Here is a 27,720-nt window from a genome sequence, read left to right on the forward strand (position 1 = left end):
ATATATTTATATATATAAATTATTAGAATGTGTGTTGGGTCTTGGGAGTGCGTAGGGAACTTCATTTGGGTGTTTTTCCATAGCTGGGTTGTTGGTTTTCTTTTCCTTTTAATGGTTAAGTAAATATATATATATGGGGACCAATCGAGAAATACAACTGTGAAATCAGACACGCACGTGGGGGGTCAGGGGGAAGGGAGTCACAAGTTGCTACATAAAACTGCCACGTCTAATAGGATGTGCATGAGTTAAAGTACATCAATTCGAAAGGGTGAGGGTAAAGGGCAGCCACCATCTCAAAGACAAATCTCAGGATACCGTACACTTGGCCATGTCAGCTCTCCCCACCGGGCTCAAAGGGGTCGTGGTGGCGACGGCAGCTTTGAAAACAGTCTCCTGGTGCTTTGCACCTCGTGGCCATGCCCGTTCCTGTCAGCAGTGGGGAAGCACAACCACCACCTTGCAAAAAGTCTTGCGGTGCTTAGCACCCCGATGGCTGGGACCGGTCCCTCCGCAGGCAGGAGCAGCCACGTTGGAAGGGGTCCTGTAATGCTTCGTTTGCATCTGAAGGGATGCTGGAGAGTGGGAAGCCGCTCTAGCTAAACTGAAATAAGTTCCATGTTGCTCTTCCGTATTGCTAAAGCAGTAACTTACACCTAAAGGGGGGTGGGGTGTGAAGAGACATCTTGAAAAAAAGGCTCTGTTGGGTTTTGAGTTACTTCTTGGCTGCACCTCCTCCTCGCAGAAGCAGAAAAGGCAGCAGCATCATGTATGTGAAGTCCTGTAATGGTCTGCTCTTTTTATTTAATGCAACTGTCCCCCCAAACAAAAGATGGAGCTTCTGCCATTCTGAATTCACATCAGTCTTTGTCTTTTTGAGCTCTGTGCAATGCTGATTGTTTTCTTCAGAGTTCTGCTGAAATCACGTACCGATCATTTCATGTTCATCAGTGGTGTGTCAGTCCTCCCTCTCTTTTCTGTCCTCCACTTTCTGCTCTCATGATGCCATCCTGTACTTTTTGTCCTGTCGTCTCTCACACTCTATTGCATGGTGGGATCAGGATGTGTCACTCTGCAGCTTCCCCTCCTCCAGGATTTGGTTGATTGATTGCTCCTCTTGAGAGAAAGACATGATGATGTCACATTGACACTTGAAGTCAATTTAAAGGGGTTTGTCACTTTCTTTCTTCAGGTGGCTAGGATACAGAAGAGAAACAAGGTGACTGGGAGAGAGAAAAAGGCAATTTAGTATCCCCCACTGCCTTTTGTTAGTCTAGACCCACATGACACTGCGGGCTTGGAAACCTTTCTAAATCCTTCAAGTAGGAGATGCTATCGAAAAGGGACAACATTGCACCTCTCTCTTTCCCAACATGCTTCCCTATGCCTTTGTGAAAGTCTTGTCTTGGCAAAAGCATCCAACCCTTGCAAATGTCTGGTATTTTGGCAGGGTTATCAGTTAGTCATAACATGTGTGAAACATGCAAGTTTACCCTCCCACCAGGAGAAGAGGGGTTGAGACGCCACATAAGATTAGACACTGAACAGCCACTTGCCATGAATGACCATCCTAGTGACCACCCCAGCAGCTGTGCGCCAGTGACAAGGCATCCCTGGTCCCAGGTGTGGGCTCAGGCTGGGTCACCCACTTCAGGGCCAATGTGTTCCTGTCCCCTCTGCCACCCCCAGGCACCCCCTGCTCGCCCTGTGCTGTGGAGAGCACAGGCCCATGTACCTGTAGTAGTCCTCCTGCGTGGGGAGCGGCACACCATGCAGAGGGTGATGGGCATGAAGCCATTGCTGCTGTTCCAGAGCCAGGCGCTGCAGCTCAGCTGACTGTGCATGCATGGCCTGGAGCTGATGTGCTGCTGACATGGGTGCAGAGAGAGAGCCCGGCAGGTCCCTGTAGGGTGCAGCTGCAGCCAAAGATGAAACAGAGAAGAGATAAGGCAATATTAATAGCTCCATCCTTACCTGTGGCCCCATACCTCAGGCAAAACTCCTGCACTTCCCTTCCCAGCCCCACCACGTGCAGGAGTTGTTCATCCAGGGTTCTGTTTAACAGACCTCAGTTTGGGTCTGTGACCCCTCATGTCCACCCTGCCCTGGGAGCTCTGCTGATGCCCTTCAGAGGAGACCAGCAGACTCCCTGTGAGCATCCTTACCAAAAAGCTGGTGGCGCAGCACTTCATTCTCGTGCAGAGGGTGAGGCAGGAGGGGGTTAGGAATGGTTCCAGCTGGGTATGGTATCCGGGTGAGGTGTGATCCCGAGGCAAGTGGGTCGATAAGAGGGTGAACAGAGGCTGAGGCTGGGAAGAAAAGATACCACAAGATAATTCTCCTGTACTTTGTAAGAGGTAACACAGAGAGAGGCACAAGGCACAACAAAAAAGAAGCAGAGAGGGTTGGTGTGTGTTTGAGATAGAATAATTTCAAGGCTAGACAACACAGCACCACATTCTTCTGTTACTCTTTTTGCCTGCATTGAATTTCACGTGAGCCAGCCTGGCATAGCTCTGTCCCTATGCTCCTCAGGGAGAAGTACTGTTCCTTAAAAATCTGTTCTGCAAGGACCTGCTCTACAATCACGTCTGTATCGAGTATCGTGCCTATCTACCACCCTGGCTGTCATTCATGTACATACTCATATCGGGTTCTTCCATTTCCAGGTCTCATCCAGCACAGATGCTCAGTGCCAGGCACTGAAGTTTGCAAGTACCAACCAAGGCTGAAATGCAAGGTACTGTTCACACAAAATCTGTTCTTTCCAGTGTCCTGGACTCTCTGCCAGAGTGCTGGCTGGAGGTGGCCAGCTACAGAGCATGGGGAAATGGACATTAATTTGTACCTGATGCCATCTCTGACTAGTTGTGGCTGCTTAGACTGGGTGTCTGTCTGTCACCAGATTCCACTGAGTGCTCATAGGACCTGAGCAGGCACAGCAGTTTTTCCTACTGTAGTCTGGGCTTTCCTTCCCCCAGATTTTCAGTCCTAAGCTTCTTTTTACTTTGCTTTCCTATAGGATGTGAAAATGGAAGGACCACCACTCAATTTTGAAGGAGAGCAGCCTCCAGTTCCTTGCAATTAGTCCATCTTCTATCCCATCCCATCCCATCCCACCATCTGCAGCAAGAGCCCTATTTGCAAATTAGAGAACCAACGTTTCATTAGTCCTAAGGATACTGTAAAATTCATTAACGGGGCTCCCACTCCCTCTGCAGACCACAGAACCACCACCTTGGTAGCCAGTGGGATGCCAGCACTCACATTGTGTCCCAAGAAATCTAGAACTAAAAGACAGTGCAAACTACTCTGCTTGCCACTAAGCAGTAAACTCACAGACAGCCCAATACTTGCAACAGAGGTCAGTGTCTTTCGCTGGATGCGAGCAAGGGCAAGGCTGGATGACTGTGATGTTGACCTCTTCTGGCTGAAGAGGTGGATCTGGGGCCTCGAAGTCTAGTCTCAGCAGCTTTTGGACTTCCCCAGGACCAGAGTGAGGAAGCACAAAGAGTCCATAGTAGGAGGGAGAGCAGGGCTTTGTGCAGGACACCACCCCCATGGGGTCCTTACCTGCATGTATGGCATCCTGCTGGTGGAGATGGAGGTGGGAGTGGATGTGGGAATGCTGATGATGATGAGGTGTCACATTGAGCATCTGCAGCCGGGCCAGAGGGTCATTGCTGAGAGCAGCCACCCGCTCAGCATGCTGGCGCTCAGCTGCCAAGCGCTCAGCGTAGGACATGTCAGGACGAAGGGTCGGGCCGGCTGCCAGCGCCAGCCTCTCCCTCTCCAAGTGGCCCAGCCCTGGGTGGAAGGGAAAAGCGGGATGAAGGCCGGGGGCTGTCTGCAAACTCAGCCCGCCATGGCGTGGGAATGGATCCATAGCAGCAGCTGGCACGGCGTGGAGCTGCTCCAACTCGGCAGGCTTGACTTCAAAGCCAGGCTTGAGACGTTCACGCAGGTCCCGGTCCCTCAGGTCTCGTTCGCGGGCCTCCCGCTCTCTCAGCTCTCGCTCCCGTGTCGCTGGATCACTGCTGTAGATGGCCGGCACATTGTACCCCAGCAAACCTGGGTCGACCGCACCCAGCGGCACATAGAAAGGGTGGTTGCGGTTGCTGGGGGACATAACGTGGGGCCGTGCATATTCGCTGAGGGTGCGCAGAGCCGGGGTGTCAGGGCCCAGGTACGGGGGAACAGTTGCTACAGCACTGCCCTGCTCGAAGGAGGGGCGGTGGGGAACTGGCCCGAGGGACGAGCACTCAACCGGCCGGCCCTCCTGGGCCATCTTCTGCAAGAGAGCAGAGAGACCAGCTTTAGGGTCCCAGCAGGGAGTGGCCAAGGGAGCTGTCGAGCATCTACCCTGGCTGTGCTGCGGCAGTGGGATCCCCAAACCTACCACACTCCTCTCCAGCTCCCTCTCCTTCTCCCGCTCCTTCTCCCGCTCTCGTTCCCGTTCCCGCTCCTTCTCTTCCCGTGCCTTCTGCTCAGCCTCTCGCCGCACTTTCTCCACCAAGTCTGCCCTTTTCTTAGCCAGCTTGGAGCCATCAAGGGGTACGAAGTACAGGTCCGTGCGGGAGCAGGAGTTGAAGCCACGGTCTAGATGTTTGTTGAATCTGGGGATGAGAGGTGTAGCCTATCAGTACAGAAGGGGTTGGAGGGCAGGGATGGGCATGGAGATGGGGACAGGGGCAGGCAAAGCCAAGTCCAGCACTGTGGGAAAAGGAAGAGCATCACGGAAAAGGTACTTAAAGGGGCCTATGAGAAGGCTGGGGACAGACTTCTTAGCAGGGCCTGCTGCAACAGGACAAGGAGTAATGGTTTTAAACTAAAGGAGGGGAGATTCAGGCTACAAATGAGGAAGAAATTTTTTACGATGAGGGTGGTGAAACACTGGCACAGGTTGCCCAGAGAGGTGGTAGATGTCCCATCCCTGGAGACATCCAAGGCCAGGCTGGATGGGGCTCTGAGCAACCTGATCTAGTTGAAAATGTCCCTGCTCATTGCAGAGGAGTTAGACTAGATGACCTTTGAAGGTCCCTTCCAACCCAAGCTATTATAAGAAAAGTCAAAAGGGTGCAGCTTCACCCCACACTGAGAGTGACCTCCCCATCCCTGCCCCATATATCCCTCCCCAGCCTACAGACACCCCCTGTGTGCCCCCACAGCCTCCCCTCACCTGGCTGACTGGCTGGCGTGGCTTGGTACATCCACCACCTTGGGGGGTGGTGAGGGGCTGCGAGCAGGTGGCACAGGGCTCTCAGGGGGGTCATACTCCTCTGATGGCTCCTGCTTGATCTGCGCAGCACTGAGGGGAAGTGGGGGCGGTGGGGGGGCTGGGGCGGCCATGCTCCCTGGCAGGGGTGGTGGGGCAGAAGGGGCGGGTGAGGGGGCTTTGTAGCCCCCTGCCACAGGGGAGGAAGCCACCCGGTAGCCAGGAGGCGTGGTTGCCCGGAAAGGGGCAGCTGAAGAAGCAGGGGGTGAGCCTGGCTTATAAGGGGCCGGGGGCTGGAAGGTGGGGATGGGGGAGGCTGGCCGCTTCCCATAGGGGGCCACAGCTGAGGGGGGTACTGGGGGTGAGACCGTCTTGTAGGGGGCTGCAGATGGGGAGGCCATGGTGGCGATGACGGTAGAGAGGGTGGTGGCAGCTGAGGTGACAGGAGGGCCAGCCCCATGGGCAGGGGATGGGGGTGGTGGTGGGGGGAAGGTGTAGGTGGCAGGACTCTGCCCAGGGGGATGAGCGCACATGCCAGGGTAATTTCCCTGGGAAGAAGCAGCAGAGGAGGATGAGGAGGATGAGGAAGAAGATGAGGAAGAGGAGGAGGAGGAGGCGGAAGAAGTGGAGGAAGAGGAGGGAGCTGCAGCAGCAGATGATGGAGCCTGGCTGTAAGCGGCCTGGCTGTGGGGAGGGTAGAGGCGCAGCCCATAGCTGGCATGGGAAGGGTGATGGCTGTTTGACTCCAGGCCGTGAGGGTAACCCCCACTGGGCTGCGATGGAGCTGCAGCTGCTGGGGAGACCCCCCCACCACTCCCGTGGCTGTGGTGGTGCTGCTGGGGTGGCTGCGGGTGATGGGGCGGCTGGCTGGCAAAAGGAGCAGCGGGGTGGGAACCAGCGTTACCCAGGGGGCGGCTGTATGGGGGTGGCCCCTGGCTCCAGACAGGCTGGGAGGGCAGGGATGGCTGGGTGTACTTAGGGGGCTGGCTGGACACGGAGAGGCCACTGGGTGGGGGGAAGGAGTGGCCATAGGAGGCAGTGTAACTGGGCAGGGGCTGGGATGGGGAAGGCTGGGGGTACTGGGCCGAGGAGCTGGAGGCAGGCAGAGGTGGCGGGGCATAGGGGTAGCGGGAGGGGGTCAGGGCTGATGCCTTGTCCTGCCCCATCCCGTGGGGTGAGGGAAGGTGGCCGCTCAGGGCCTGCCCCACCATCCCTGGGGAGCTGGAGGCAGCCACCGCATTGTTGAGTGGGCGCAGGGCCGGGGGGGGAGGCAAATTGGCAGAGACGTGGGGAAAGGAAGGGGCTGAAGCTGGGGGGGCGGCTGGAGGGTTGGCTGGGGGTGTCTTTTGAGGTGGGGGGCCCCCGACCACTGATGCCAGTGAGATGGGGGTGGTGGGTGGCGGATTGTGCTTGGCACTGAGGGTCTGCTCACGACCCACTGCTGCTGGGAGCCCTCCAAGCCCACTGGAAATTTTGGCCCCAACTTGGACCACATTGGCTGGAGGGTAAAGAGGAGCGTGGGTGGAGGAGGAGGAGGAAGACGAGGAGGAAGAGGAGGAGGAAGAAGGGACAGCAGAAGGGGCAGCAACAGCAGAGGAGGAGGAGGCAGGTGTCTGTGGGGTTTGAGCCTGGAAAATTCGGGAGGCCTGGCCCTCCAGCTGGGAGTGGTAGCTCCCAGCAGGGGGTCCCTGGGGGTGCACCTCACCCGGGAGCCCAAAGCCAGGCTCAGGTGGACGGGCCAGGCTGTCGGGAGGGGGAGCTACCGGTGGGCTCTGGGGGAAGAGTGGAGGATGGTGGTAGGAGTGAGATGGCCCCTGAGACAGCACAGAAGAGGAGTCAGAGTCATTCTCCACGCTGCCAGGGCTGTACACGCTAGGTGAGGTGCTCCTGTTATCTTGGTCAATGTCCCGTGGATCACTGCTCATCTCGTCATTGAAGCTGTGGCCATCAAGGCTGTCAACATCAGATGGGGATGGAGGGCAGGGCAACTCCTGAAATAAGGAGAGAGACGTTATATGGCCTCCCAGACCATGCACAATGCTTTTCAAGTTCCCTGAGAACTTTCTGACCTTTTTCTGCCATCACTAGAAAACCCCACAGAGGGAAGGAGACATTGTTTTGCATGGTATAAATAACACCAGTCCTTCTGCCTCCCCTTGGATCAACTTCAGTGCTCTCAGGTCCTTCATGAGCATTACACACTCAGCAAGGAGGTACTGATGGGCACTGTGTGTACAGAGGCAGAGAGGGAGGGCAGGGAGCTGTTACAGATCAGGTTGAGAGTGAATAGATACAAAAGGTCCTCACACCACCACCACCAGCAATTGGCAACTGGCCAGGGTATGATCAGTGGTGGTACCAGCAGGTGGCATGGAGCACCATGCACCACAGTATGCGCAGCACAGCCCCCAGACCCTGAATTCCTCTTCTTGTCCCTGCAGGACTGCTCCACCTCCCTGCCCCAAGTGTTTTATCCTCTGGCCATCCTGCTCCTTATGTCCCCCCTGCACTTCCCAATCCCTGCTCCCCCCTACCACCTCTCACCTCAAGAAACCAAACATTAGTGACTCAACAGTCACTAACAGCATGGACAAGTGCCACTCCTGAGCCTGGGGGCTTACGGGAGAGGCTAAACTGAAGTCTATGTAGGGAAATTACATAGGTGTGACCACACTGACTTAATTAAAGTGACCTCAAAACATGAGCAAATATCCTTGTGTTCGTGGGCCTTTAAGGCCAGTTCTCTGAACAGGTTAATAGGAAACTGAGAAGCATGAGAGCAAAGTCTTCCTCCAACCATCCGACCACTGATCCAGCCTGGTGTCATCGGCATTTTGGAAAAGCCCTGTGACAATGACACAGAGTGCATGCTTGAGCAGATTTGGAACAACCATCACCCAGACCTGACCACGACTTAAGCAACTCTGTTTCACACTGCTCTGGTGGAGCAAAAGAGTCCAAGTCGAACCTGACCAGCAGCTGCACACAGAGCCAGGCTCTCACCCTGAGCTGGGAAAGGCACATCCCCAGCTCTGAGAGTACAGCAGTCATAGAATCATAGAATGTCCTGAGGTGAAAGGGACCCACAAGGATCATCAGGTCCAGCTCCTGTCCCTGCATGTGACAATCCCACAGTTCACACCATATGTCTGAGGATGTTGTCCAGTCTCTTCTTGAACACTGTCAGGCTTGGGGCTGTGACACCTCCCTGGGTAGCCTGTTCCAGTGCTCCACCACCCTCTGGGGGAAGAACCTTACCCTAATGTCCAACCTAAACCTCCCCTGGCACATCTTCCTACTATTCCCTCGGGTTCTGTCATCAATCACCAGAGAGAAGAGATCAGCACCTGCTCCTCTTCCTCCCCTTATGAGGAAGCTGTAGCTGCCATGAGATCTCCCCCTGGTCTCTTTTTCTCCAGGTTGAAAAACAAAGTGACTTTAGCTGCTTCTCACACGGCTTCCCCTCCAAACCCTTCACCAACTTCATAGCCTTCTTCTGGACACTCTCCAGTAGCTTTATATCCCTTTTATCCTGTGGCACCCAGAACTGCACACAGTGCTCCAGGTGAGGCCGCACCAATGCAGAGCAGAGCGGGACAATCACCTCCCTCGCCCGGCTGGCAATGCTGTGCTGGATGCACCCCAGGACATGGTTGGCCCTCTTGGCTGCCAGGGCACACTGTTGGGTCATTTTCAACTTGCCGTCGACCAGAACCCCCAGATCCCTCTCCGTGGAGCTGCTTTCCAGTATCTTGTTCCACAGTCTGTTCCCCAGGGGTTGCCACAACCCAGGTGCAAAATCTGGCACTTGACCTTCACGCATTTGGTGACTGTCCAGTTCTCTCTGCAGGGCCTCTCTGCCCTCAAGTGTGTCAACAGCTCCTCCCAATTCTGTGTCATGGGCAAACTTACTTAGTATTCCCTCAAGTCCTGTGTCCAAGTCATTTATGAAGACAGACAAAGCAAAGGAGGCAGAGAGCCTCAGTCTGCTTGGTCATCACTCCTGGTGGCATTTTTGTAACCCGGCAGATGCCATTTATGTTGGAAAAGCTGTAGCATGAAACCCAAGGTGGCAGGGCTCCCAAGTAGTGGGAACCTACAGCTGGGCAGGTGTGAGCAACACAGGCAGGCAATAGGAGACTCAGGACATGCCAGCAACCACAGCATGGAAAACTCACCTCTGTTTTGGTTTTTTTGGGAGCGTTGGTGTCCTCCCCTTCACTCTCCGAGATCTCTTCTGTTCGACCCTGCTTGCTGCCCTTGGGCGTGCAGGATTCCTCCACCCGCCCCTTCTGCAAGGGAGAGGGGAACAGGGAGGTGGAAGGGTCATGGGGTAACTTCCCACCTTGCCAGACTTTCACAGACTGCACAGAGCACAGACACACCCACCACAGCACATGTGTTGAAGAGCTTAGCACTGCAACACCGAGCCAGAATATGGCAAAAATTAGCACTATAAAGGGCTGGTGAGACTGAAGACAAGTTCTTGGGGGATGATGGGAAGTTCAAGACACTGGGGATGAGAGCAAAGAAGGATCCCACCCATTCCAGAGCGCTAACCCAGTACGGGTTCATTGGTGGATCCCTGAACAGATTCTACATAGTCTGGGCAGACCTCAAGAACCCCGTGCTCACATACTAGCTTATACTACCTTTGCTGTTTGTCGGGACTTCTCAGCCTTGCCATCGCTGCTGGAGGTGCTGACGCCCCCAGGGGAAGCTCGACCCCGTGACCTGAGCTCCTCTCGAGGCCCTGGAGTCTCTTTCTTCCGTCCACTCCGCATTGACATCTAAGAGAGCGATCATTGGATCAGTCCTGTTGTGCATCTCACTCCACTCCTGCCCTATCCTCAGTCTTCCAAAGCCCTTGAATTATAGAATAACCTGGGCTGGAAGGGACCTTCAAAGGTCATCTAGTCCAACCCCCTGCAATGAACAGGGACATTTTCAACTAGATCAGGTTGCTCAGAGCCCCATCCGGCCTAGTCTTGAATGTCTCCAGGGATGGGGCATCTACCACCTCTCTGGGCAACCTGTGCCAGTGTTTCACCACCCTCATTGTAAAAAATTTCTTCCTCGTCCAGCTTGAATCTCCCCTGCTTTGGTTTAAAACTAATATCCCTTGTCCTGTCTCAACAGGCCCTGCTAAAAAGTCTGTCCCCATCTTTTTTATAGGCACTTTTTAAGTACCGAAATGCCACAACAAGGTCTCCCTGGAACCTTCTCCAGGCTGAACAACCCCAATGCTCTCAGCCTTTCCTCACAGTGGAGGTGTTCCAGCCCTCTGATCATTTTTGTGGCCTCCTCTGGCCCCTCTCCAACAGGTCCATGTTTTTCCTGTGCTGAGGGCTCCAGAGCTGGACACAGGACTCCAACTGTGATCTCACCAGAGCAGAGCAGAGGGGCAGAATCACGTCCCTCGACCTGCTGGCCATGCTGTTTTTGATGTAGCCCAAGATACAACTGGCCTTGTGGGCTTCAAAACCCCTGAACCCTCAGGCACTCCACTACACAAAACTCATGTCCATGAGCTTTGCCCTGAGCTTCAGTCCCCACCCACAGCTTCAGCTTGGCTCCAAAGCCCCACCCCTCATCTCCCACCTCACGTACTGAGTCTTTGTTCTGTCGTGTCTTCATTCTTTTGGGTGTAGGACCCCCATTCTCCTTGGCCCGGTTTGATGAAAACATAAATTTTTATCACTTCACACGCCTCTTTGGCTGTTCCCGGGAGGCAGGTATGGGCAAGAGCAGTTCTTCTTGAAGGGGGGCGTACACCAGCAATGCAACAAGATCCCAGTGAACCTGAAAAGCAGACAAGGACGTGGTCTGTTACAGAAATATGACAAAATTAATACTGTTTCCTTAACTATTATTTACAGAAAAAGGATGTTCACAAAAAATGCAATAAACTTCCCCATCAGAAGGGGGATTTGGCTACTGTCACAAATGATTTCCAGCTTCTAGGAGTGATACCCACACGATATGAGGCAGGCAGTCCTCCATTTTTTTGGAGGAAGCAGGTAGGAATGATTATCAGTATGCTGACTGTCCTCCTTAGTACTTCCATTTCCTTGTTTATTTGATCATCAGAGAGAGAGAGAGAGAAAAAATAATGGGAAAGTGCTTTAAAGTGTTGCTAATGACAAATTTTCTGACTTCATTAGTTCCTCTCTGCACTTGTTGTCAGTGCAGTAAGTTGCACGATCCTTAACTGCCCATGTGCCATCATTAGCGAGCTGAAGCCCTGCCCCCTCCAGAGCATATGCACACCTGCTCCAGTACATTATGCAGAAAATGTGAGAAGTCTTGCTTAGGCTGTTTGGTGTCCAATGTACACAAATAGGTGTGAAAAAACACATTTAGCTTTGTTTTTGCATGATGTAAACAAAATCAGCTGTTTAGCTTGGAGTGCCTAAGTCTCCTTTGCCATACGTTGGTCTGCTTTTCAGTGTACCACATAAGAGTCATGACCAGAGATGCAGTGTAAATCCTTACACTTTGCAGCAGTGGCAAGATTTCTGAGCTCCCTCTGAATAAATTTACAGCTTTGTGCTATGTCCAAAAGCACCAGAGATATTTAACACCCTGTTACACCACACAATTCCTAGTTCAGAGTATGAAACCATGATTGTATTATCCAGGGAACTGTTCTGAAGTGATTCAGGTATGCTGAAGCTCATCTGCCTGGCTCCACCCAGCTCAAGATCTTTTGCGCTGCACTGCGCAGGGGTAACAAAAAAGAGACGGTCCTTCCACAGCCTGTCGTTTGAGCTCCTGTACTCAGACTCTGCAATGAATAATCTGCAAGACGAGGAAATGTGTTCTGTGGACAAGGCATAAGGAGAAAAGATGCACATCTCGTGGGTTATATTCTTTGATCAGGAAGTATAGCACAGTTTTGTGCGTAAGAAGACTTGAGATTTCGTACTCCTAAAGGCCACCCCAGACCTGGAAAGATTAGCTTCCAGGCAGCACAGGAGCACTTTGGATGCACTTTCATTTCTCTGAGAAGGGAGCTGAAACCAGAGACAGAACCATAAAATCATTTTCATTGGAAAATACCTTTAAGATCATTGAGTTCAACCATTAAGTTGGATCAGGACAAAGGCACCAGACAGGAGAACTCTTGGACCTTCTGTGCAGCCCTCCCACTGGACTGTGTGGCCTTGGAGTCACTGCTTTCCACCGCCTCCATCTCCCTACCTGAGAAAAGGGAGCAATGACACCAGCCTGTCTCTTGTGGGGCTCCACATCTTCCCTGACCAATGCTTAGAGAAATCCAGCTGGAAGGTAACTGGGAAGAGCAGGGGATTGTTTGTTTTAATGTCATTAATATTTTATTTGACCCTCATCATGAAAGCCACAGGGGACTCATCCAGCATTAACTCCCACACACAACAATTCATTAACTGAGACCTCTTCTCTAATAGAAAAATAGCTCACGATGGCTTATAACTGACCTAATGGAGGCAGAGCACGCTCCTAATCCCCATCAGCTGATGTGTTTTACAGCCTTGCATTTCTGTCATACTTTGGCCTCTGGTTGCTAATTCAGCCAGTTACACCGGTGCTATTCCAGATAAATATCTAGAATTAACACTTCTTACATGAAACAAACATTGTAAGAAAGGCGATCCTAATTTAACTCTACTTCGACACACATCATGTTGGCAACCTTTAAGTATTAGCTCAGCTCTGAACACAGAGAAGCAGCAACAGCACGTTACCAGTATGTCACTGCTCTTTACATCCAACAGGGATGCCACCCACACCTCCCACACTAAAGAGCTGAACATCATAATGCAACACACAGGTCTCACTTCAGCTTTCCAAAAGCTCTGTAATGACAATTATGGTCCTCTTTCTAGAGAAGTAAATCAGAGAAATAATATGCATCCAACCACATACCAAAACTTCCCTTTTTAAAAGAAACACCAGCTTGGTACTTATGTCAACTGCTGAATATGCAGTACCTAACAAACCCAGGAACAAATCTGTATGTTTCAGTGGACATAAATAACCACCGGGGCAGAAGTTTCTATCACTTAGAAGGTGAAGGCTTTTCTAAAATACATAACAGAATTGATGCATACATTAGGCTGAGTACAGCAACTGTTATGTCAGAGGCCAGATGAGAGTATGATACCACCACCTTCTAATTTTAACATCTATGAAATAAAAGCTTGCAATGTGAGCCTTGACAATTAACAAAGTTACACCTAACCCTTCCTGTCCCTGAAGATCCCTGTAAATGCCTCTGAAGAGTTCTTAGGACTCTGTGGTTTTGGAAAGGAAATGAGACATTTGGCAGGGCTGCTGTCGAATGGATAACCTTTTCCTGGCCCTGTGAAGCCCTTTACAGGTTTGACTGAGTTATGAGGCATTGCGAATTACTGTTTTCTGTTTGCGTTTCATACAACCCAGCTTGGTTTGGCTCACTGCCCAAACCCCTCCATATTCTCAGCTAAGCCCTGATGCAGTCTCCTGCAAGCAACACACACTCAGTAGGCATTCCCACGTGGGATCCAAAATGGATCCCACTCCTCTTCCTCTCCAGCTTCAAGTAATTCTCTTTGCCAAAGATGGATTGTCCTGCACAGACAGCCAGGAGATCACAGGCTCTGGTTCCTCTTCTATTGAAGGAAGCAGATAACCTATCTCCTTCCCAGGCTGTAGTGTGGAGCAGCTCTTCACAGGTAACAAAACTAGAATCAATTCCTTCTCAAATGAGACACACTCAAGTTTTACTTATGCATATACCCTTAGTCTCTCTTGGGAAGGTGGGTGAATAATTGTCCTTGGCTCCAGGTAGGATTTACACATTAGACTTATGGTCTGAGAAAATAAACTTTTCTATATGGCAACCAAAGCAGAGGAAATGGGAACAGAACCAAGTTACTTGGGATGGTGTTTGGGGGCTTGGCTGGGAACTGTAAATGACAAATGAGTGACACAGCTCAAAGACTTGTACATGTCATGGCTACACACATAGGTATAACCAGTACATGTCCCAGTAGCAGCAAAGCAATTTCCAAAGAGACACAGAAGTCTGGGAGGTGCCCCCAAATCCACGGAGGGCTGAAGGGTTTTCTCACTTCAGCTGGTGCTCAACAGCAGAGCTAGCTCCAGGATGGGCAACCCAAGTCCGGGGCTCCAGTCTGCCTGAGAAGATTAAAGGCCAGCTTAGCTCCAGCTAGTCCTCCTTGGGGCCAGTGACAGAAGAAGAGAGAGCTGAAAGCTCCCAATATCCATGCCACTTAAGAAAAAGAGCTGCTACCACCACCATTACTTCACCAGTGTTTCTCCAGCTAGCAGACATTTAAGACCTGATTCAGTCCTGAGACCTGATTCAGTCGTCCAAGATTAGCTGCTGGTACTCAGTTGTCAACAGTTACCACTGTCTCCTCATTCTTTTGTATCACTGCTCTCTTGGGAAGAAAAACAAACAAACAATCTACTGCTCCTGATCTTCTCTGACTGTAACATCCCAGTGATCTCAGGCAGATTCAGACCTGGTCCAAGCAGGAGAGGAGGTGCAGAAGGCAGAATGTGACTACAGTACATGTCACAGGAGTCCCTCCTGAGCTAGTGCTAGTCAGTGATGATTTGGGGGTGGAAGGGGTGGAAGCACTGATGTAGCCTCCCCTTTCCACTGAGGTTCTGCCTAGGCATTGCCTGGTACATCATATACCATCACATACCACTGAGTGCAAACACGTCAAGGTGCACAGCTGGATCATTCAGTCTGAAGAAAAAAAAATGAATTAAAAATACTGCCACCCATCAGGACCACAAATGCTGCAAGAAAGGGCAACTGACAGCATCTGTACTTTTAAATGAAATGGGACAGTGCCTGTTCTCTGGTCCTGGGGGTGACTAGCATTACACAGCTTGCACCCAGATGGCAAAATTCTTCTACTCTCCTAAAGGGGACAGACACATCTAACCTGGCCACTGGCAATCAGCGTGGTCCTGCACTAACTCCTAAACCACACTGAGGTATCATCTGAGAGAGCACTTGCTGGCACAGAACAGGGACCATACAAAGAAACAGGAATGCCACAGCAATGGACAGCCAGTGCTGTGCACCAGTGTTGTTACTACAGTCATAGCCAGCACTACCTTCCACTACATGCCAGTCCATGGAAAGTGTCTGGAGTGAGGAGTCAGTTCCTCCTTTAGTCTAAGTACAGATGTGCTAAAGTTCAAACTTCTTGTTTTCTTCAGTTGGGAACTGTTGAAAGCACACAGTGGCTATTCCTTAAGTAATTTTTTTGAAACGTAGAACTACATCCAAAATCCTACATGAAGTCAAATACATTTGCCTTGCAAACGCAGGGATCTAGAAGTCAGAAGATGTGAGAATTAAACTGAGTCTGTTTCTCTGCAATTAATTAGCTCTGTGTTCCCATCCTGGTTTTTCTGTTCTCCCTTCTGCTAAGGGATGATGCATTAGCACTGGAGGGAGGAACCAGGGTGGCAAAATGATCACAGCTGCTTTCCAACACATTGCAGATGTTGAAAAGTGTCCTGAAGGTAAGATGGGATGAAAGTAAATGGATCCCTCTTGACAGGTAAAGATCGCTCAGAAGGGAGTGCCCACTGGAATAGTATGGCCAGGGGACACACACCATGGGTGTGAAGTCAGAAGCTGGCATATTTATTTATACTGTCCTGTGAATGACAGTCCCAGCCAATACATTTTGAATTCCTGTCTCCATTCACCTCATTTATAAAACAAAAGGAAAATTCCGAGAAATTTAATCAAGGTTAACAGCTGTGTAGTATCTTGAAAACATGAAGTTTCATCCAAAATACTGCCGTCAGACAACCCAAAGTACATTTCCCAGTGGCTAAGTACCTGACTTATGTTTGAACCCTGGTGTCTTTCTATAGGGCACAGTGGAGACAGGGAGGGAAGGAGAAGGGTGCTGTATTTAGTGTTACCAATAAATGTATAGGTTGGGGTTCAGGTTGCATGTTACAGCTTTATTGTCAGTCTTTTGGTTGAGCGCAACATTACTGTAAAAGGGAAAATGATTGTGTGAGCAAATTGATTAGAATGCCAAAATGGTTGAATGCCAAGATGGAGGTGGGCAGACGCAGCTAATATTATCTTGGGCACAACTATTCCCATGACTTGCAAAATTTTTTTACTCAGTAAATTTTGTTAAGAATAAATATATCTATGCAACACCAAATGAAAGGTACTTCTGAAACACAGGCATTTTTCTGTTTCCTACAAAATTACTACAACAGTTGGTGGATGCAGGATCTGTGAACTCAGGCTGGAAGGTAGATTCATCAAGGACTAAGACTGTAAAACTGGTCAAATAATCATACTCCAGCTAAAACTGTTGCCTACTCAGTGCATGAAGTTTAACTACATCCTTGCCCAATACCAACATGAAGCTGGAGGATCCCAGGGGACTGAAATACTCATGAGCTCAGGCAAAAGGCAGGAAGCATGAGCTAAAGCCCACACATGCATGCCATGATTGGAGAACACACCTCCCTGTCCTCTGCAGCCCCCCAACACTGACAGTGGGACAGGACCATCCAACCACCAGCAGCTGTTGGATGCAGCTGGGAAGGGCTGAGACCTGCCGCACCACACAGGCTTGGCAGCACAGCGTTACACTGCAAACAGTCAAAAACACCACAAAACAACCACCTGTAACTGAAGTGAAAACTGCTGTTACTGCTCAGAATATAAGAGTTCAGTATAAAACCAGTGAGAGTTGAGGTTTTGTTGTAATTGTCTATGAGCAAATTGATTTTATATTGACAGTGTACTAGAATATCATTGGATTCTTCTATCTTCAAAATGAGTAACTATGAAACCTTTAAAATAGTTTTCAGAAATTTATTTCTGTACTGAAGGGCAAATTACACACACTTGAATCAACAAGCTGAATGAACCCTCTTGATTTACATGTACCCATGCATGTAAGAGAAGATGATGTCTGAGACCACCTGAGGAAACTGAACATACAAAAGTCCACGGGACCTGATGAGATACACCCCAGGGTCCTGAGGGAATTGGCTGATATAGTTGCCAAGCCACTCTCCATGATATTTGAAAGTTCACAGCAGTCAGGTGAAATCCGCAGTGACTGGAGAAAAAGAGAATACTGCACCCATTTTTAAAAAGGGTAATAAAGAGGACTGTGGGAACCACCAACCGGTCAGCCTCACTCAGAGAAGCTGTGGAAGCCCCATCCTTGGAAGTATTCAACGTCAGGATTGGTTGAAAATGTCCCTCCCCATGGCACAGGAGTTGGGACTAGATGATCATTAAAGGTCCCTTCCAACCCAAACTATTCTATGATTCTATGCCTAAAATAATACCTCCCAGACCCAATCTGAGCCAACAGCTTTAATCCTTGTCAACAGTACTTGTTGACAATTTCACTTGTCATTCTACCTGCATCTTCCTTCCCCCTAGTAAAATAATAAATAAAAATTAAAATGTTCACATTTCAGGAAAGGGTGCCAAATAGGAATACTAAAAATAACTTGCAGAGTGCTGGCAGTCATAGGAAATACAGCTAGTCTACATTTTATTAAGTCTGTATTAATGGTTTATTTTCTTAATTCTGCACAACCATGAGGAGTAAGAATATTATTTTAAGTATGAAAGCTGTAATTCTGGAATCTCCATTCAATGTAAAACTTATTTGAGAAAAAGATTTCTGATGAACAGAGTGAAATAAAACCACTTAGAGCTAACGTGAGGTAATAAATACTAAAAACATTCATGCATTTAACAATAGCTCAATTTACAGCACAGAAGAAGATACTAATTTTTGCAGAAGCAACTGAAAATAAAGTTTGATTCACTAAATGGAGGTTACATGTACTAAAGAAGGTTACGTTAATCGTTAAACAATTCCTGAGGGGACACTAAAGTGACTGTAAGTATGTAACAGATTTACTTAAAATATCTCAGAAGAATCATTCAGTCTCCCCAGAGGAAGGTCTCTGGATCTCTTGGAGAGACAGGCTGGCAGAGCCCAGTGGATCACAAAATGCATCACACTGGGTTCTTCCCTCCGCAAGCAGGATGGAGGACTAGGGGTGTGTGATGCAGAGGAGGGAAACATCACACTCTTCATAGTCACTATGTTAAGAAGTGCGATGTCTTCCATATTTGCAATGCCTGAGCACACCTTACCTGTAGGGCTGTTAGGGGCCAAGGGTCTATTGTCATACGTTATCTCCCCGTTTCTAAACATCGATGTACCTTTCCTAAGAAACGCAAAGTAAATTACTCAAAGACATCACAGGCTACTCAAAAATATACGTCAGCTGGAAGGGACCTCTGCAGGTACAAACTCCTGCTCACAGCAGGGCTGACCTCAAATCTAGAAGGGATTGCTCAGGGCCTCAATGAGGCAACTTCAAAACATCTTAAGGTGCAAAACTTCCCCAGCTGACCTGAGACACTCAATCCAGTGCTGAAACACTCATTTTCAGTTGTAATTTCCTTGTTGCAACTTGTGACCATGAGTCCATGTACCACAGCTCCTCACTCTTGGTACCTGGAAGTTATCCATCCATCAAACCATCATGGTTCCAAACTTCTGCTGCAAGTCCTTACTGGGGTATATTTTTGGTAACTTTACAGCAGTAGGACCAGCAGCTGAATCTGAAGTCAGAATAGCCACACCATCCATCCTTCAGTAACAGACCAGTGTAAAGCATGGCCACCACTTTCTGCCAAGACCTGTATCATTCTGAAGCTGGCAGAGGGAGGTCCAGGCAAAAACATGACCTGCTCAGAGCCCTCAATCCCAGGGAAACTAGTCAGAGCGAATAGAAGTATCCGACAGAAGCTAAAAGGATGAAGCGCTGTAGATGGATTTGAATGAATGAAGTCCTGAAAGTACCAGGCTAGGTGGAAGAAAGCCTGCTAGATCTTTAAAAGGATCAGTGTCCTACCTCCCAATGGCATTAAGTTAGGAGGCACTGTCAGTATTGCAGATGATCACAATTTGAGAGAGAACTTAAGAGAATAAAACACTGAAGAAGCAAAACTAGCATGGATACAGAAAAAGGGCAAAGGGAAGCCAATGTGGCTGATGAGAGTAAATTAATAAGGGTAATAATGAGGATGAGAACTGAGGAGAACTGTAGAAGGACTTTCCACGAAGAGTGATTGGGCAATGAAATGGCATGTGAGCTTCAACCTTGATAAACATAAAGCAATAGACACAGAAAAAAACAACTCCATCTCCACATAAGATCAGTGCCATTCAAGAGTGATACCCTTAGGATGTAAGAGGCAGATCCATGAAAATGTCACCTTGGCATTCAGCAGCCACAAAGAAAGCAAAACATACGCTAGAAATTCCTGAGAAAAGAACTGAAAACAAAACAGAGAATGTCACTATGCCCTTGCACAAACCCATGATTTTCCTACATCTTGAAAAGTGTGTGCAGTTCTGCTCCTTCCACAGGAGATAGAAAGGGCAATGAAGAGGCATGACTGAGTGGGTTAGACATCTCTGTCCAGAGAACAGGTTAAGTAAGGATGTGATTGAGGACTGTAAAACCATATATGAAAAGCAGGAGATGGGTAGGAAATAATTTTTCACTCTCTCTTCCAGTATAAGAATTGAGGACCATCAAGAAGTTCAAAACAAACAAAGAGATAGTTCTTCTTGAAATGAGTAGCTGCAGAACTTCCAAACAAAGGACACTATAGGTGCTAAAAGTTTGCATGGACTTGAAGGGAGACTGGAGAGTTTAATGCAAGAGAGAGTGACTGGTACTTACTGAATGGCAAGAAACCACAACCAGCCATGGCAGCCCCTCCACTGAAGCTGTAGGAGTACCAGAGGACAACAGCAGGTAAAGTTGCCTTAACTTGCCCTCATTCCTAGGGATTTGGTAGTGACCACTGCTGGAGCAGAAGATTCTGGACTAGATGGGCCTAGTAGGGCCTAGTAGGGTCACTGGTATGTTTTTGACAAGTTCAATAGTACTAAGTGCTCAGTGATAACCCGAAGAGACGTGACAGGCACACCTGCTCTAAGAACTTCTGCTTATCAGTAGGGACTGTTGAGGAGGGAAGGGATTTGTTAATCACAGGACAGTGATGGGCAACACTTATTTTGAAAGCATCAGACAAGGTATTATCAAGCAACAAGAAAAAGTATTAATGCCACTGGACATTGTACTTGTCAGACAACCTCTGCTAGACCATGTAATGCTTCTGTTACCCAACATCAGGAAAGAAGAAAGTGCCTTGGAGAAGGTGCAAAAAGCAGTTTCGAGCATGCCAAGGGACACAAAGAGCTGGAGGTGATGTCATTACTGTCCCTAAAACCAGAAACTAAACATAAAGGAGGTAGAAGGAACATTTAAGTTAACAGAGAAGGTTGGTATAAGACCAAATGACACTTTTATAAAGGCCAACAACACTTTTAAGATGGAAATGAGAAGACTCCTGGCCATGTGGTGAGGCTTTGTCCCTGAAGCATAACAAGAGCAAAAGAAAAACATTATTATCAAGACAGAATTCACTAAGTTTGCAAAACAAAGTAGGTGGCAGGGTGCTCAAAGGGACTTTGCAGCCAGTGACTCAAGGACACTCTTTTGATTCTCCTTTTCTAGGGATTCAAGACTGATGGCGAAGCCAACGTGAGAGCCATTTGTGCAAAAAGAAAGCATCTGAACAGGACGGAAGATGCACAAACAGATCCAGAAGCAAAAGGAGTGAACTGGGGCCAGGAAGATGGTCACAGGTACAATCACACAGCAGACCTGAGACACAGATAAGCTTTGAGTGACTCCCTTGGCTTTGGATCCTACATATTTTCCTTGGTTGACAGAACTGGCAAAGTGGTGTGACCCTGTCCTCACCTGTGGGGTGGAGCAAAGTGAAACACAATGCTGTGTCACAGGAAGGTTTACATGGGAAGATATTGCTGGAGGTCTGCACTCAAAACCCTTTTGTCGTAAACTGCAAAGCTAGATGAGGTTGTCATTAATACCTCGGAGAACAGAGTATCCCCAGCTTCCCAGGGAATCTGTGGCAGCACTGAACCATCCTTGGGAGGAGAGAGGTTTTGCTTACATACTTCACCAAGTTCACGGTGAGGTTTGATTTTAGTTCTTATAATTTTATGAAGTCAGAAAACATGATGGTTATGCCTAAATCAAGGTCTTCCTGGTCAATGAAGGATTAGAAGTCACAAGTATCTAAAATTCTCCCCAATCCCAAGAGAATTTGAGGCAAACAATTAATACTGAAGTGCTAGCACCTACAGATATATAACCTGCCTTTTCGATCACAGACATAGGCCTCCACCTCTCACATGGACACCTGAGCCCAGAGACTGAGGCCAAATTAAACTCAAACTGGACTGCCAGGACTAAAGGCATGATGTCAAGTGAAACTGCTGTCCAAGATATTTTTAATGCCTTGGGTAATCTCTGTAAAGCAACACACAACAAACAGTGGGTTGAAGCTTGGTACACAGCTATGGCACTGGCAAAAAAAAAAAAAAAAATATATATATATATAATATATATATATATTAAAAAAATGCATAGATTCATTGTCAAAAAGTAAGTTCCCCAAATCTCACTATTGACAGGCAATCGTGGTCCATCATGGAATATTGTTCGTAGCTGGTGAAGGCACCTGATGAAGAAAGTTTGCAGAAACATGGGTGAAATTTGCAGATGGTGCTGAGACAGGTGAGATGGTAAATGATGAAATGCAAACAGACCAGCTGGCATTACTGGTGTAATGGGGTCACACAGAAAGACAAGTTTTTAAATTAGGGAAGATTTTTACATCAAGAACAGGAACGTAGAAGGCTTTCAAGGATTAAGATCCAAGGATACACGGAAGCTCTGGAAGGCCTTACAGCTGATAGCAAACCGAAGATGAGTTCCCAGCACAAGACTTCTAAATGGGATATTCCTGAATGACTGAAAACCATCAATATATAAAGAGAGGAATATTCTTCAGGAGAAGGAATAGAGAGATGATTTTTACCTGAATATATACTGGATTGGTTGGACCATTATAGGAGTAGCACATGCAGTTTTAACCTGTGTACTCCAAAAAGGATGCTGACAAGCTGAAAATTTCCAAAAAAGAAGTCTGGTAACTCCTGCCCCTTACAGCAAGAACCTTAAGAAGCTAAATACATTTAATTTATCAGAGAGAAGGTTAAAAGGTGACTTGAAGATGGCCTACCAGTACTACAAAAGGAGAAGATTTCTGACAGCAGAGGGCTCTCTAACCTGTTAGACAAAGACCCCAGATAAAATGGATAGGAGCTGAAGCTAGACAAATTCCACACAGAAATCATGCAAAATCTGAAAAATGGGATAAATCAATAAACTGAAAAACTTGCATAGATATCTGGTGTATCACTGGAAATCTTCTGGGTTTTCTTGTTAAAATTAAATCTAAAATAACTACTCTTCATATTTTCTGCAAAGGCTGCCAGATGATATTCCCTGCCATGTGCTGTGCAGGGGAGAGAACCAGCCAGTTGATCAGAACAGGTTTTTCAATGCTAAAGGTATCAGCAGTCATAGACGTTTTGGCCAAGAGGTGATGGGGTCTAGCTCTGGGTGAAAATGTACTTTGAAGGCAATGGTCTAGCAAGGTATGAGGAAAGTCTGATGGATAATCATGACTGGATAAACCACTCTTCACAGAGGGTGGACCCTCTTCATGTACCTGGCAAACTCTGAATAATTCTGATGAAAATCACTTCATCTATTGCACTGCCTGAAAGAAAAGTGGTAGTTTATCCAAAATACTATGCTACAAATACACTTTATATTCAATGCACTATGCTAGATATATCAATACAAAACTTAATACAAGATATAACATTATGTATAAGATATATTATGTTATGGTATACAGACTATTATATTTTTATCGTGATATACGTGCACACATTAATAAATAAATAAATACACACACACACAGTATAGCAAATCCACTGTCCAAAGAGACGGTTGCTCAAATGCATTCTTCACTTAAATGATCTATGACACAGAGAGACCTTGTGATAGAAACAAGGTATCACCAAGTGCCTTGTAAGGCAGGGAGGTACAAGACTAAAATTTTCCAGCTAAATTGATCTACAATGAACAATGTCACCAGGTCAGGAGACATGAAGCAAGATTGAAAGCAACCAGCTACCCTTCTTCAGAAAAAAAAATGCTCAGAGAAGATATTGCAGTTAATGTTTGGTTTGTAGGTAAAAATACTGCCACAACAATCAATCAATCATTGATATGTTTACAAGAGACAGTAACAAATCAGTGTTTGCTGCCACAATAAACACAGCAAACAGCCAGAGACTTCTTCAGGAGCACTACCAGAACTGGAAGCACGGCAATGCTCCTGAAGGGATCATCTCCTTACTAAGTTGACTTGTGTTAAACTTTTCACATATGCCAAATCTTCACCCTTTAGCACTCAAAGCCCAAATCAGCCAACCAGGCTAAGGCAGAGGTGAAGCTCAAATCACTTCAGCTGGAAACATTCCCTTCTGTCTCATCATTCTCTGCACATGTCTCACTAAGGACATGGGTTGTGGGACCATGACTGCATACCACACAACTGGAAGAACAGAAAGATTCTCCAGCATTCGGCTCAGCGTGACACAAAGAGTGATGGGACACATACCTGGGCAACCTAGCAACAGACACGTGTCTTGGGCACTGCTGCAGCTTCAGTAACTCAGGCAAGGCACCGAGATGGAGCACCTCATGTTCATGTTAAACCATCCACTGTGTCCAGACTCAGGCAGTGATCACGTGAATTAATTCTACAGAGAATACATACCCTAGGTGAAGCTTGCCTGGTTAAGGCATAACTTTTTCAGAGATGCCTCCACTTCTAAACACATTCAGAACTTGTGCTGCCTTTAAGAAATGTGTAAAGCATTACTATCCTGCACTTCACTACCAACAGTCCTCAAGAAGTATAGATGGAAGGGATGAAGTGATAAATGCAGGAAATATCCTTCGTGCTTCCATAGCATCTCCTAATGGGGGAAGAGAGAGACCAGAAAATCCACTGGAGGCAAGAAAGTAATTTATTTATCCAAAAGAAAACAGCAGAAAGAAAAAACAGAACTGGGAAACAGAAATCCTTGCACAGGAGGAAATCAGGTTCTCACAAGTAAAGGCAGACACCCGAAGAGGAAATATATAAGACTGAGTAAACATTCAGGTAGATATTTAAGGAGGAGCAGAGCTTAAAAAATGCTCAGACCAATTCAAGAACCTGCATCTGCAAAGGTAAATAAATAATCCTTCCCTACACAGCTCTGGATTTCACAGTGACTGCTCCCCTCAACTCCACCTCCACCCCAGAAAATTGCTGACGAATATGAGGGAGCTCCAGGAAGGATCAGGAAGGTATATAAAGAGTGACAGAAGCTGAACCTTGGGAAGAAGTTTCAAATGAGAGTAAAATGGAACATTTCAGTTGGAAGTGACCATCTGTCATCTAGTCCAACTGAAGTAGATGCTCCCCCTCTTGAAGAAAAATACAGGCTGCTTTTAGTATAGTGATGTCACTATGTATATAGTTCTTTGCATGCCCATTATTATTTTGAAATGCAAGTATGCCCATAAGAGCCTTATTCTAAATCATTGTGCAGGCAAGCCTAAAGGTGAGAATGAAAGAAACTTCCAGAGGTATCCAAGGGTACAAAATCTAGGGGAGAAGGTAAATGCATACGAAGAGAGGTAAAGGCAGGCCACTGCAGCAGGTTAAACCTGTTAATCTTCTTCATTAGGAGTCACTGCACATTTAATTTTCCAATGTTTGGAGGGTTTTTATCGTTTCCAGCAAGAAACATAGTACCGTATGTCCATTCCTTGGCCATACTTGAAAAGCTCCATCATGAATCACAATTGAAAAGTCTAGTTTGAAAGACCAGATCATTCCCAAGAAGCTGGGGAAATAGACAAACAATTGGTTGTGCACTCATTAATAACAAATGTAAAAATAACAACTCGGCCAAGAAACGGGGAAAAAAAAAAATGAATACGGGGAAAAAAGGATGAAAAACATTCCAACTAACCATTTGACCATTTGCTTTTCTAAGTGTCCCATGCATGGGTAAACGATCTTAGAGCTCCAGCCCCTCAGGGGTACAGCACAGCAGTGATGCGCAATAGTCTCAGGCTTAGAAGAAATGAGGGTCCAGCTTTCAACTCAAACAACACTGGGATTTGGGTTACAAAACTGAGGTAAACAGGCAGGGATTTGGCTTGATGCACTGACACCGACACACTGAGTCTGGTGGGAAGTCAGGGCTGGACTGTGAAGCTTTAGGCATATGCAAACCTGAAGGGTGTATAACCATGCTCCACTGTTCAGGTGGACAAAAAATCAATGTCGTATGTAATTTCTTGTCCTCAGCCCTCCTGCAACACACCATAGGATAACAGCACACTAGCTTCTCTTCACTTTTTCAATGCCAGAAAGCATAGCTGTTCCCATGCAATCCGCCCAATACGATCAGAGATATGGAAAACAGATTTGAGTGGCTACCTCCCTAAGAACATGCTGCTCCTCAAGAACCACAGCACTGTAAAACAGACCCTGCAGACAAAAAGCCACAGTAATTCTTGCAGTAGCCATTCTGGCAACTAAGTAACTGGCCACAGAAGTCAAGGCAGCCACAACTCTGACACAAATGGAAAGAAAGACACTGCCCATCTCAAAAGCAACTTCAGGAACATACGATAGCTATCAAGGCAGGACTCAATGGCAAGCAATGGCAGCATGTAAAGTAACGCCATGGTGACCAAATGGCTGCCACTTCCACAGCACAGCGGTCACTCGGCAAAATACAACCAGCAATTTGCTGGGCAACAACAGCAGGGGCAGCCACAGGCCAGCAGCCTGCAGAAGCCAGCGGGGCAAACTGTCACCGGCTTGATGGCACAGCCAGAAGGACAGTGTAGACAAGACAGATGCCACTTCTCAAAAAAGACTTGAACAGCAAACAGACGAGCAGCCTGACACACCAAGGGATGTCGGCCGGTTCAAAGGGAGCGCAAACGCCATCCTGATGCAGCCCATCCATACAGGTCTTGTCCACTCCCTGGTCCCCAAGTACCAACCTGGTGTTTCAGAGAGGGAGGCGGGTGCCCAGGCTGAGGGTGGCATTGGGAGGGGCTGAATCACACCCGAGCCTGCCACATGAACGGTGGGGGAGCAAACGCACTTCCCAGCGGTCAGATACCGATGGAAGCACTATTTCCAAATACTCCAGCCCGCTCCCCAGACGCACCTGGGAAAGCAGGGACAATACGAGATTGGGCGGAAAGGGGGGCGTTCAGAGGTGGCTTTGGGGGCCAGCAGCGCGGGAGCTAGCTCGGCAGGCAACGTGTGGCAGATCCCCGTCCAGCATTGTTGTGCGTTCCTCCCCGCACCGCGCCGGGCCGCCAACTCGGGACTCCCGCCTCGCCCCAGCCCCCCCGGCCACCCTCCGCCGGGCACTCACCCCCCTTCCCCCGCCGAACTTTCTGCTGCAGGGAACGGGGGCTCCGCGGGCGGTGACGTCACGCCGGGTGCGCAGCGGGGGGTGTCCCCGCCCCGGGACCCCCGCGGCGGCCGCGGAGCCCCCCTGCCCGTCCCCCGCCCCTCTCCGGAGGAAAGGCGCTCCGCCACCGCCGGCCAAAGCAAACAAGCCCCGGCCCGGGCAGGCTGGAACGGGCAGCGCATCCCGCTGATTTACAAGTGCTCCCAGCCGCGGCCGGGACCCGCCGCCTCAGGGACCGGGATGGGGCCCCCGCCCCGCCGAACCGAGCCTCCATGACCCGCGGCGCCCCGACACCCTCCCGGCCCCTCGCCGCATCCACGCCGGGGCAGGCACCGCCGGGGGCCCTTCCCCAGGGCCTCAGGGGTTAACCGCCATACCGCCCTCGCCCCCCCCAACTTTTCTGCTGTGCCCCCCCCCCCCCCCTCGCCGCCTCGCCCCCCTCCCGGCAGACAGACCGGAGGGAAAAGAACACCCTCGGAAGAATACAGCGAGTGGGCGAAAAATGACAAGCGGAGCGGGAACGGCTGTGAGCGGGCGAGGGACTCACCAGCGGCTCCGGAGGGGAGGTCGAATGAAGGGAGGAATGGAGGCGGTGAGAAGCGGGGGGAAGGGATTTAAACGCTCCCCCCCCCCCCTTTTTTTTTTTTTTTCCTCTTTCCTCCCTCCTCCTTTTCCGCCCTCCCTCGTTTCCTCTCGCGTCTCCGGAATAACCGGTGGTCGGTGGCAGGGGCAGTGGCCCTGGAGGGGTGCGGCGGGGAGAGGGCCCCCCCCTGCGGTGGCTCTGTCGCCCCCTCTCCTGCCGCGCACCCCACGTTCAGGCGCCGCCGCCTCTGCCCCGCCGCCCTCCCATCGCTCAGACCGCTGCCCGCCTTAGCCACCTCCCATTTCCGAAGAGCCCAGAACAAGCCCCCCTCCCCCGCCCCTCCGCTCTGTCACCCCCCAGCCGCTCTCGCC

At 48.9% G+C, this 27,720-nt stretch overlaps 1 protein-coding gene across 3 annotated transcripts; it reads right to left on the reverse strand.

Annotated features, from left to right (window-relative positions):
• Positions 1 to 88: 88 nt before the first annotated feature.
• Positions 89 to 27,584, reverse strand: ATN1 (atrophin 1). Of its 3 annotated transcripts, none has more exons than XM_082066065.1 (10): positions 27,314 to 27,584; positions 10,826 to 11,017; positions 9,868 to 10,005; positions 9,394 to 9,507; positions 5,180 to 7,206; positions 4,400 to 4,616; positions 3,574 to 4,288; positions 2,166 to 2,309; positions 1,736 to 1,916; positions 89 to 1,196 (listed from the first exon to the last, which is right to left on the reverse strand). In XM_082066065.1, exons 2-10 carry the CDS (start codon positions 10,901 to 10,903, stop codon positions 1,163 to 1,165), a joined length of 3,648 nt encoding a protein of 1,215 aa, XP_081922191.1. In that variant the 5' UTR covers positions 10,904 to 11,017; positions 27,314 to 27,584; the 3' UTR covers positions 89 to 1,162. The 3 variants fall into 3 exon arrangements, with proteins under 3 accessions (XP_081922191.1, XP_081922190.1, XP_081922192.1); XM_082066064.1 differs by having other exon boundaries at positions 3,574 to 4,291; XM_082066066.1 differs by lacking the exon at positions 27,314 to 27,584 and having other exon boundaries at positions 3,574 to 4,291; positions 10,826 to 10,867.
• Between the last annotated feature and the right edge of the window lie 136 nt (positions 27,585 to 27,720).

Source organism: Streptopelia decaocto, assembly GCF_964273445.1.
Source record: "Streptopelia decaocto genome assembly, chromosome: 1".
NCBI classification, from domain to species: Eukaryota; Metazoa; Chordata; class Aves; order Columbiformes; family Columbidae; genus Streptopelia; species Streptopelia decaocto.

Bases quoted from the DNA above. Each gene is read 5' to 3' on its own strand.
- ATN1 (XM_082066064.1), bottom strand. From the start codon at position 10,903: ATGTTTTCATCAAACCGGGCCAAGGAGAATGGGGGTCCTACACCCAAA. The intron at 10,006-10,825 runs GTACGTGAGGTG...TCGCTCTCTTAG, and splicing joins CACGACAGAACAAAGACTCA to ATGTCAATGCGGAGTGGACG. The intron at 9,508-9,867 runs GTAGTATAAGCT...TCTCCCTTGCAG, and splicing joins AGTCCCGACAAACAGCAAAG to AAGGGGCGGGTGGAGGAATC.